The sequence below is a fragment of the Rhamphochromis longiceps genome, linkage group LG22 (assembly GCF_057381845.1).
Source record: "Rhamphochromis longiceps isolate RC_006_pf linkage group LG22, R_longiceps_female_GT1.1, whole genome shotgun sequence".
In the NCBI taxonomy this organism is placed as follows: Eukaryota; Metazoa; Chordata; class Actinopteri; order Cichliformes; family Cichlidae; genus Rhamphochromis; species Rhamphochromis longiceps.
Window position 1 is genome coordinate 9,117,438 of NC_140577.1, and position 11,824 is coordinate 9,129,261.

At 45.8% G+C, this 11,824-nt stretch overlaps 1 protein-coding gene across 1 annotated transcript; it reads right to left on the bottom strand.

The window, feature by feature from the left end:
* Positions 1-4,396: 4,396 nt before the first annotated feature.
* Positions 4,397-11,594, bottom strand: LOC146643379 (cyclin-dependent kinase 5 activator 1). The gene is made up of 3 exons (XM_085396326.1): positions 11,333-11,594; positions 11,070-11,234; positions 4,397-10,400 (listed from the first exon to the last, which is right to left on the bottom strand). Exon 3 carries the CDS (start codon positions 10,262-10,264, stop codon positions 9,272-9,274), a length of 993 nt encoding a protein of 330 aa, XP_085252452.1. The 5' UTR covers positions 10,265-10,400; positions 11,070-11,234; positions 11,333-11,594; the 3' UTR covers positions 4,397-9,271.
* Positions 11,595-11,824: the final 230 nt, after the last annotated feature.

Genomic DNA, 11,824 nt, shown 5'->3' on the forward strand with positions numbered 1-11,824 from the left:
GCTATAGCATGCCACACGGTGATTTTACATCAACTAGCTCCGCTTTGCTAACCTCCAAATGTCACTGCTATTTCCTTTTCCATCTTCATTCATCCAAAATAATAGCAGCGCTGTTCTGGGGGGTTGTTTTGTTTATTTAAGTCAGAACACTTACTGCCAATTTCTATTCCTGCCTCTAAACCTCATATATCCTATTTTTTTATGGATGTCTGGACTTCAAACTTTATTGCAACACCTAGAAGAACAGCCACTCTGATCATTTTAATGGACACAAAAGAATTTCCATTCTACAGTAGGAATCCAGTGGGATTTGAGATTACAGTTATTTCCCATGATTGAGGAATTCCCAGTGAGAGCGGATCACAGGCTTGCATTGATTAAGTTAGGGTGGCTGTGGCTCAGAAGGTACAGGGAAAGGTCGGTGGAATGATTCTCTAACTACTCCAGTTTACATGTCGACGTATCCTTGGGCAAGATAATGAACCTCAAGTCGCCTGTGATTGCATCCTTAGACGAGGCAGTTAGGTATACAAAAAAGTATATGAATGTGTGTGTAATTGGGTGAATGAGGCTTTGAGTAAAAAGCACTTTGAGTGCCCACTCAAAGCAAGCTGCCTTATATACGGATAGCTACTCTAAAGCTAACAGTCAAGGGCAAAAGATGTCCCTCGGTAGTTCATGGTATGTGCAGAAGGCTTGGAAATAAAGGATGTTCTGTTCTCGTACTGCAATCTAGTGCCAGTTAGTCCTAGTCCTACATGTGCACCAGAACTGTTTCATGTCATTTTGTCCATTTGACCATTAGCAGGAAATAATGAGTCGGTTGGCTTATTTAAACACTAAACAAACAGCCTCCCCATTCAGTATTAATTAGTGTTGACGCCAGTGCTGTTTATAAGTGGTAAATTGGTAATTACACTATGACGTGAACACGGCATTGAGCGTTGAAAATGACCCCTGTGTCTAACATTAGTGTAGAGTAGACATAACTGATATAGCCGCCACAGAGGATATGCTTGTTCTTGTAAACAGGGTTTTATTATTATGACCACCACACACTAATGTGACCTAATTACCCAGTAATATGCTCCTTGCCCTTGCTTGCCAATAGCTGAATATGCTGAATATACAGTTTGGAAAGCAACTGTTTTGCTCTTCGTATTAACACCTGAACATGTTTTCTTTTTTAAATATGTACTTAAAGCAGGGACTGAGGCAGAAAAGTGCAGCACAGCTCGGACAGATAATGTCTTTGGAGACCATCTATGGGAAGAATGGCAGCAGGGTTTTGGTGCATGTTGGTTCCCAGAGGACCGATAAAAGTCAGTGAACAGCAGCCGAGGCTTTGAAAAGCCCCAGGGAGCTCAGAGGCTCTATAGAAGAGTGACACCGGGAGGCAGAGAGCTGGTGATTTGTGTCCTCCGAGGACAGGAGAAAGCTGGAAAGGACTCGGTCAGGCCGCGGCAGCCATCTGCAGCGAATCCTCTCCATCTCGTCTCATCTGTCTTCTTCCTTTTTTTCTTATTAAAGCACCCCAGGCCTCACCTCCCTCACCTCTTTGCCCTATGAGGGGTCCCCCGTGCCGGCCACTGACCACCGCTGTGTAGTTTTCCCCGACTGCCCTCTCACCCTCGCATTGTGAAGAGATAATAAATGACATTTAAATAATCATTTTCTAGTATCATCGACAGGGTGACATAGTGCCGCGCCAAGTAAGCTTCTTTCACCGAAAACTCATTTCTCAGTCATAGTTAGATGGAGAACAGCTGTTACATGACAAAAGCTAAATATATGCATTTAAAAGGAAAACCCATGTGTTTGTTAAGAAGCACTTAACCATTTCTAGCTTTGGTAAAAAGTAAGAACGTGGATTAAACACGCCATAACGGTGCCACTCTCATTTAGCCACCTGTTAGCAAACGTCTCCTCTGGGACATTTAAAAGCTTTAAAGTAAAAAAATGTAGGGTTTTATTTTCATGGCAGACGTTTGGACTCACTGTAAAAGGAATAGCAAAGGAAAGACCTCAGTCACAAAGGCTTAGAGTCTGGTCTGCAACTCCTTGGTTACCACCCGTTGCTATGGAGAAATGTGTGTTCTACCAACAGGTTGGGGAGTGGTTTCCGGCAGTTGCTAGGTGAAATTAGTCACAAGGTTACGGTGCTGTGCCAGAAACCTCTCCAGTCGCTACCCGATTGCCTGTAGTTTGCATGAGAGATGCCAGCTTGTCTAATCAGTCACACAGTGAGGAGATCAAAGAAAAGGCCATTACACCGAGCGTTTGACATAAACTAGTGTTATTTCACTATTTTCATATCATTGTATGTTCAGTACCAGTGCGTGTTTTGAGCTATGGGTGTATTGTTGCCAAATGCTGTGGTCTGACTGGTCAGATCTATTTATTCGGATCTGAAAAATTGGTTTGAAAAAATAACTAAATAAACTCATCCAAGGAAATTACTTGGTCGGTGTGGAGGGTTGCATTTAGGATTGGTGAGTCTGAAAAATGTTTTATTGCACAAAATAATCACACGGACGCTTCCAGTGTGTAAAGGCCTTAAAAGCTGCATTTCTTTTTTGCATAAATTTCTATTATATTTTTAACCTTCTTGGCTTTTATTTGGGACCAAAGAAGCATCATAGCCACGTGAATTAACTATCAATAATAAAATGACAGTGTGACAGTTTACAAGTTTCAAAGAAAGTGCAGTGTGAAGACTCAAGTGGTTTCTCATGCCTGTCATCTTTAGCTTGTAGCAGCAGACTACAGAGCACCACCCGAGGTCAGCAGTCTTACAGCCTCAGGGAAGAAGGTCTTCCTCAGTCTGGGGGTCCTGCTTTGATGCTCCACGGCCTCCTGCCTGAGGGAAGTGAAACAAACAGTGTGTGTGCTGGGTGAGTAAGGTCTTTCAAGATGCAGAAGACACTTTTCCTGCATCTGCTGGAGTTGATGGTGGTGGTGTTGGACCGATCGTCAGCAAAGACTTATTTTCTGCCATGCCACACAGTGATGCAGAAGCAGAGGAATCCTTCACCACACATCTGTAGAATACGTTAAAGACTGAGCTCCCATGTCCAGCGAGCCTCAGAGAACAACACGAGTCTTACCGTTTCTGATCTTAATCGCACTGTTTTAAGTTTCACTGTCACTTGGTAGTCTTCGCTGCAAACTCCAGGCGATGGAAGCATTCTTCGAGCAACCAAAACAATCACACAGGGGTTTTTGGTGCAGCAACCATCACCAAGAAACAACAATCCGCTCACCAGCTATTGAGGGAACGTGCATTTTTCCCTATTGACCTGCGACTGCCAAAGGTTTGGCAACTAAACTCTTAGCCTGTGTGACTGAGGCCTAGAACAGGCTAACGATGGCTCAGTTAAATGTTAGAAAGCAAAACAGTCTAAAACTTCAGCTCAATTTATTACTGAGCCAGCCATTAAAACGCCTTTAATGGCTTCTGCTAGGGTATCTGATTCAATATTACCTTTAACAATAACATTGAGCGGACGATACCTATGATTGTTTTTTCCCTCAGTGCTGTGATTTTGTGCCAGTTCGAATATGTTGGAGCTATTGGAGAATATTCTACATATAAAGTTCATGTATGCGGTTCATTTATGTAACTATTATTATTAGCTAGTAACAGTGCACCAATTCGAAGGTGTCCTTTTCTTTTAAAGTAATGTAAACGTAACAAGAAATAAATGTTGTAGTTTCTGAATCAAAATTTTAAGAAAAATTTTTAGAAAAATGCAAAGTTGTGGGAAGAGAAGCAGCTAAGATGTAGAGATATCGGTGTGTGTGTGTGTGTGTGTGTGTGTGTGTGTGTGTGTGTGTGTGTGTGTGTGTGTGTGTGTGTGTGTGTGCGTGCATACGTGCATGTGTGTGTGTGCATACGTGCGTGTGTGTGTGTGTGTGTGTGAAGGCAGCCCGAGGCAGACGCTCTGCTGACCACAGCTACTAAATCAGCAACACAAAACCTGCTTTCCTCTCTGCGTTTCTCATTTTAAACTCATGTACGCTTGCAGAACAAAGCCGTCTCAGCTCTGCAGCACCAACTTTGTTCTTTCATGTCGTATAAAAATCTTCTCATCGCACTCGGAGGAGAGCAGAGGCAGCTTCACATCACAGCAATTCCACCTGTGGTAACAGAGGAAAGGGTGGCAACTGAGTGCAGAGAAATGCTCAGATGGAGCCCAGCCCTCACTGACAGGAAGCCAAAAGGCCATCTGCAGCGCAGCGCCATTGTGTGTCTGTGCATTAAGTTTTTTTCTTATGTCCCACATGAATTTACAGCCAGCCTTAAGTTAGCTGGATTGAATGCAGAGAATATATCATCATGTGCTGTGTGGAGGACAAAGGCAGTTTATTTAAGTGGAAAATGGGAAGCAGCAGGTTTGGATTTCAGCTCAATACTTTATTAAATAATCAATATAGTAAACATCATCATCGTCATCATCATGAAAAAGGAAATAAACAACAAAAAAAAGAAAAAAAAATGAAACAGTCACATTTGTTTTTCTTCAAGTTTTCCCCATCAACAGTATTTTCACTTTTAGAGAGACGCACACTTGAGTGGCTTTACAAAAGTCGCTCGAGGTGCTGCTTCATCTCGGTGCGACAGTTATAAAAGATGTCTGAGGAAAGTAACCATGGAAACTCAGGAGCAGCAGCAGCGGTGGAGGAGGAAATGGACTGGACAGTTACATATTTATCTCTGGACTAACATCTGTCCACTCCTGGCACAGGAAAAGACGCAGAAATAAAGTGAAGTTGTGGTGAAATTTTAACGTGTTGTTTTGCATCAGAGGACGCAGGCCGAGCCGGAGCCGCCTGCGACGACTGCTGCACGCACAATGGACGCCTTTGTGTCACCAGCTGGTGCATCGATGAGAAAAGCCTCTAACTCGATCAGTTCTTTACGAATTTAGCAACAAGACAGGGGTGAGCTCGGGTTTTAAAAAAGACTCCAGATGTCCACATCTAACTTAGCGAAGTGACAAATGAAGCCTGGTGTGAGAGTGAGTCACGTGACACGCTTTGATCTTTCAGGACTTTCGAAAAACGAGCTTTTCTGTTTCGTTAAATGTCTCTAGTGTTTCTGAACATGAGCAGACCATAATGTTGATCGTTACACCTGCAGCCATGAGAGACTTTAATACTGACGACATCGTGTTTCCTGTAACCAATGAGATCCAGTTTTAAATTACCATAGAAATTCATTTAAAACATCACACAAATCCAACAAAAGCAGAAGTAAAAAAAAAAGAAAGAAAAATATCTAAACTACCTGGCTGGCATGCATGCTACTACACAGCAACACTATTTGTTTTTGTTCATTTTTTCATTCTTAACAGCTCTTTTTGTTACACATCCTCGTATTTACATCATCAGTCTAAGGCGTGCCATTGAAATGACACACCAACCTACAGCAGCACTGAAATAACACAGCTCACAGAGCTGTGGCAGCTTAAAGGATAAGCAGTGATGTACTTTCCAGATTTCTTAGTGTCAACAGATCAAATAATTATTGATACGCAGCAGCTTAAACACAAACACATGCTGCTTAATTTAATGAACATAGGCACTGTAGTTTTTCTAACTCGAACCCTGCAGCTGTAAATTCCCCAACTAATTTCCTCCTGTGTCATTGATGTTTCCTATAAACTAAAGTGCCCACCCCTTTTTCATAAAATAAAAGTATACATCCACGTCCCGTCTTCAGTCAGAACCAGCTTGCAGACAAGTCTGAAAGCGTAAAAACCCAGTCTGATGCTTGTTGACAGTAAGAAAAATAAAGAACAATACCAGACTTATCTTTTAAGTCTTTTGTAACATTGTTCACAAACAGCCAAAGCCTCCTGCAAAGAGCCACCTGAAATATTCTGCAACTCTCAGTTGCCAAAGTCCCAGACGGAGGTCCCATCTACAGAGCGAGGTCCAAACTGCACTGTTTTATCACGGTTAAATCACAGGCATCGTGTGTCCGCCGTCAGTCAGAAGCAAGAATCCGCTCGGGACGCATATCGGGGGGTTTTGATTGGATAAAACAGAATTACAGTTCCAGCTAAAAAGCGAGTTAGTTAAGGAACAGCTATACAGTCCAGCTGCCGACTGATTGGACAGATGTGCTGAAAAAAGGGGCGGGGGAGGTGTTGCCTTTTTGTTTAGGGTCAAATTCTAACGATCAGGCTGATATAATCGTGGTTCTGTGCTGTGTCTGTGCTGCTACAGAGAGTGAAGAATAGGCCACGTGTAAGAAAAAGGCCTTTTTCATTAAAAGAAAAGGGTCGCGATGTGCTCCTCTACTCCTCATTTCTTGCTGATGTCAATGAGATGATTTAATTATCACCCAGGTCTGCACGAGCTGCATGGTGGAAGCAGATGTTGCCCTTAACTTTGACCTGCATGCACACGCAAACACAAACCAAGCCGGTGCCAACAAACTGGCCCATTCTGCCCTTCCTCGTCCTGACAATGGCTGGCGGGTGCGGGGTGTCAAATCTAATGAAACAGGCAGGGAACAACAGCTGAGTGTGTGTAGGGAGGGGAGAGGCAGGAGGGGGTGAGTTAAGACACAAGTGTCCTTGTTAGAGACGAAACCAGGCCGCAGAGAGAGCTGCGCTGACCTACAAGTCCAAAATGGCTGCTGGTCAACGCTGTAGAGAAAGCGATGTTTCACTACTCGACTCTCCGAGCGTGACTCACCACAGTCGCTCCTCTCAGGCTGGCGTGAGCTCATGCGAGACCCCTCAGGAGAGCAGGGAGGCTCAACTCCAGTAAGCTTGGATGAGCTGGAGTAGGCGGTGGGGCAGCCTTCACTTTGTCAGAGCTGGGCTTGAAGGCTTCACTCGAGGGGAATTGTTTGCTTATTTCTCCATGTTTTCATCCTGGGTTCCCTCTATCTGTTTGATTGGGCTGCAGGATTAGAAGATGCTCGTGTATCGTACGACCTTGTGGCCGAGAATATAGCGAAGCATCACACCAAAGTGATTGCCACGTGGAGAAGGGAGGTGGAGCACCAAAACCTCCAGATGCCCTGCTACAATAAGATTAAGGCATTTCCACTTCACACAATAAGAAATTTTTATGTTTTAAACAGCTTCTTGGTTCAAATTCATCATAAACCCCCTCAAGAACCCAAAATAAGGGTCACAGGAAAGACTCTGAAGGATCTTGAAGTGATTAAAAGAGGAGGAGAACAAAAAGATATCTTTTTTTCCACAAACATTTACCTTCTTTATGTAAATGACTTACATTTTTCTTTTAAAAACACGTTTTACAATTAGACATACGCATCAGCGATGAGTCACAGACACACATATAATTTTTAAAGGAGCATAAGCCCAAAATAAGTTGGGAAGCCTCTTCATTTTTCTCCCCCAAACCCTTTAAATATGTGAGTTTATCAACCTTGATTAAAAAATCTAAAAGAATCCATACGTCTAGCGTTTTTCTGAAAATTTGAACATTTGGGCTTTAATCGAGCTTTTATTGTGCTGTCAGCATTACAAGACGTAGCTCTAGTTCACGGCGGCCATGAAGTCAAGCTCAGCCGCAATCTTGGCAGATTGGCTGATTTTAACGCAAGCCCAGATCAGCTGATTGCTCAGCCGTTACCCTTCTACAGAGCCAACTTTCTATCTCATATAGGGCAAGTCACTTTGCAACCCACTTCCACCCCAGCTCGTCCTTCCATGCTGTGTCTGACTTAATAAATATCACGTCTGCTGCCGCTGATGCCTGCTCTGTTCTCAGCTGGGTCTTGCAGCTGCTCTCCCTTCCTCTGGCTTCCCCTGCATGCATGTGAAAGAAGAGAGAGCTCCCAGAAAAAAAATAAAAAGCCACCAAATATAAATGACTGTAGAACCAAATCTTCTTATGACTACAGTGGTTCAAATGCAGTTGATAAGCCCTTAAAATCTAAAAACAATGAACTTGGAGCTCATCTGTGACCCATCACTGACATGCACAGTAAAACACACGAGGACCAGGGATTAAAGCCACTGAAGCACAAATGCCAATGGCTTCATTCAAGGGAATAGTCGAGCGGAGGGAGGAACATGAGAGAAATGAACTCCCAGTTCCTGAGAGCCTGTTGATGGCAGATGAGGATGCGCAGGTGAGGGATGAGAAAGTGGGACAAATTCAGAAGCAGCAATAACAAACGCCTTTCGTCTGTCATTTCTGCCTGGATGGCCTCTGGAAAGATTTGCTGCCTCCACCTCGGACCCCAAGCTGCACACGTGTGCCACACATTCACGCAGCACGGAGAATAAAGCACACACAGCAAAGTATTTTAATGTGTGTGTGTCTATAGTCCTGCCCAGTCCTGCCTGGGCTGGATTAGCCACTGAAGGTCTGCAGGGCTGCCGACCGGACAAGAAGGGGGAGAGGTTGACGTAGGGGAGGGGCAGCAGTAATCGGCTAATCTCATTAATACCACGGCTGTGGGTGCCCTGTCAACAAGATGCAGGGAACAAAGGATGGGGTAAACAGCTGATGACCTTGGCTGCCGTCCAGCGCACGATGCCTGCGCGCACAGCCATGCATGCGCTCGCACCAAACATGCCCACGGTAAACGCATGTTCGGCTTCCTCCTCAGGGTTAAATGAGACTTTAACACACGGAAGAGCCGCTGGCAGGTTTGAGTGAGTGAAGGGAAAAACAAACAGCAAGTGTTCCCTCAAAAGGCTCCACAAAAACACACTGCCTGTTCGTTTTGTTTTACTGAGCAAACATGGACGTCTCAGCTGTTCCCATCAGTCTGAACCGCGGGCACTTAAGACGGCGGAGGATGTCAAGATGTTGCTTTGTATTATCCATGAAATTTTCATGTGGACTATGTTGTCTGAGCCCTATTTTCTCTTCTGTCACTATTGGGAAAAAAAACGTGCTTTGCGTAAGGTGATGGCATCTCCTTGCCTTGTGCATACAGATTGATAATGTTAAGGTGAGGCTGTGCAGATACAGAGGAGTAGCTGGGACGACTGGGACCAGACACGGAAGGGAGCAGGTGGACCAAATGGTTAAAGTAAACTCACAAACAGCTGTAAGCCCCACTCAACCAGTTATCTGTGGACGGATGGGACAATGGCAACAAGCACAAATGCAATGATTCAATACTTCTGTGTAATTCTTTTAAGATAGGCCTTCATAGAAGAAAAAGGGGTGGAGCAATCTGCATGACAATTATGTGTGTGTGTGTGTGTGTGTGTGTGTACGAGTGCATGAGTGTACACAAAGGCATGTGGTCAGCGAGGATGGGTGCTCACCGATCAAGCACCCGGCTATAATCCTGAGGGCCGCAGCCTCCTTCGCTCTTGAGTTCAGCAAATACTTGTGTGAAAAAGTGCGGGTCTGCATTGATGCGCAGCATCTTGGAGCTTGTGGCGTCGATGATGGCGAGGCAGCGGTCCCAGAAGGCCTCCTTGCCCGCCTCTACCAGGAAGGGCTTAAGAGGGTATGAGATCTCATTGCCCATGTAGGAGTAGGACAGGTAGAGGCAGGTGAGCAGGATGGCCTGCAGCTCGTGCTCCGACGCCACTAGATCACCATCCACTACGTCTCGGCACAGCATGTAGACGAAGACCACGTTGGCCGGAGTAACGAAGGCCTGGTCCTGCCAGCCCTGCAGCAGCAGCGAGCGGTCCACAGCCCGCAGCCAGAGCACCGGATCGGCCGGAGACAGGTGCTTCAGGCGGTAGCAGCGACAGCACAGGAACTCCCCCAAACAGCGGAGGAGCTCGCTGGTGGAGGCCTGGACGATGACGCGCTTCGGAGACGAGGTCACCGTGCCCTGGGGGACTTTTTTCACAGAGGAAAGCTGCTGGGATTTGGTGTAGCCATATCCATGTCCCTGACCCATCCCCAGTCCGTAGCCGAGCCCCAGACCCAGACCGGCTGGGCCCTCGTAGCTGGACAGGTTGGCACATGACAGCGACTTCTTCACATTCTCACGGTTGAGGTGCAGCACGGGATCCTTCTGGTAGATGTTAATGTTGTTGTTGTTATTCAGAGGATCCCCGAGGGCCACCGGGCCACCAGAGCCTTTCTTCGAGTTGCCCTTCTTCTTTGTAGAGGCCACAAGTCTCTTCCATGTGAGTGCTGGGAGGAAGATGGACTGGCCCCTCTTTAGCCCGCGGTCTTTTTGGCTGTTGAGGGAGCGGCTGCTGAGGCTCGGGTAGTGGCTGAGAGAGCCGGGACGGTTGTCATAGTAGCCTGATTTGCGAGAGCTGGGTGATAATGATAGTACGGTGCCCATGGTGAGTCAGTCAGTGCTTCACAGATTATACTGCCTCACTGGTGATGAGGAGGAAGTTTTTCCTTTTCTTTTATTCTAAATATCCAGGAGGTGTGATCTCATGAAGAGGTGAGTAGTGCAGGCATGTCAGAGAGTGCTGAATGACAGAGACAAAAAAAGGAAAGAGTTTAATCTAAAGTAGAACGAACGTAAACAAAGCCAACTAATCCCACAAACACATCATCTACTGCCAAATGACCCGGTGGCTGACTGTAACCTCTTTAAACTCATCTTGTGCAGCCAAAAAAGGACTCAACTGTGCATTGAATTTCAGAGGAGATCCCAAAAGCGCCTCCAACATCCTGGAAATGTTGGGTAAACATCATGAATTTTTGCAGTAATTAAACCATTTTGGGATAAAAATTCACTGAGACTAAACATCTCTGGGGAGCTAATTGAAACTGCTGGTGCAACGCTTATTTAACGTTTAACATATTTAGTCAATGTGGATTAACACCATTTGTTTCAACCCTTAAGGGCAAAAAGCTCACAGGATAAACTGGTCTATAAGGGGTTAACCACCAGTCTAATTTAATCTCCCTCCAGATTCCTGGATTTTAAACAATTAAAGGGATTCCTCTCTTAATCAGCAAATGCTTGAACCAACATGGTGAATATATAGCACAGTGAGCACAGAATGCACTTCAGGCTGTTTACAGAGCTACATCTGGCTATTCCTTGCTTTAAACCTTCTCTTTGGTTCAAAGAGATGAAAAATGTGACAGCAGAACCAGAAATGTACATGACTGTCCTCAGAGCAGCTCACCTGCGTTTACGCGCAGTCCAGGTACGAGATGATTGCCCGCTTGTGCGTTCCTGCCGCAGTCCGCGACGGTGCAAAGATGAAGACATAGGCTATAGGAGCGCAACACATGCACTGATTCTGCAGCTGCAGAAAATAACCAAGGACCAGAGCGAGCGGGACTGTGATCTGAGTGCAGAATGAGAGGCAGAAAGTCACTCTCGCAGAAGCTTTGACCTACTATTCAAAGATGCCAAGTGTGGTGCAGGTGTCATCCTCTGCTGCACCTCAAAAGAAGGCGAATGTGAAGCGTGACTGCATTCCGATTAATTGTCTGTAATTTGCTTTTCCACGAGAAAAACCCAAACTTTCACAGAGTCGGAGTCCTTTCAATGCATTCCATCTCCTCAGCAGAGCTGTGCGTAAAGTCACCTCTGTCTGACTTCTCCCGGTCCCGGGGTCGGACTGAAGGCGGTGCTGGAGTGTCCGCACACTGCGAGCTTCAGTCACCTAATGACCAAACGTCGGTCGCGGTGGCCAGACCTCTAAGAGGACTCTCACACATTAGAGACAGAGCAGCCAGTGAGCTCACGGAGCGGCTCGGCACACACCGCCCCCCTCCGACACAGACTCCTCCTAACAGCGCTCGACGGCCGCGCGCGCGCGCGCGCGCGCGCGCGCGCACACACACACACACACACACACACACACACACACACACACACACACACATTCACAGATTAGGGAAAGGCAGCTCTATCTCATCTGGCCAGGGGCAC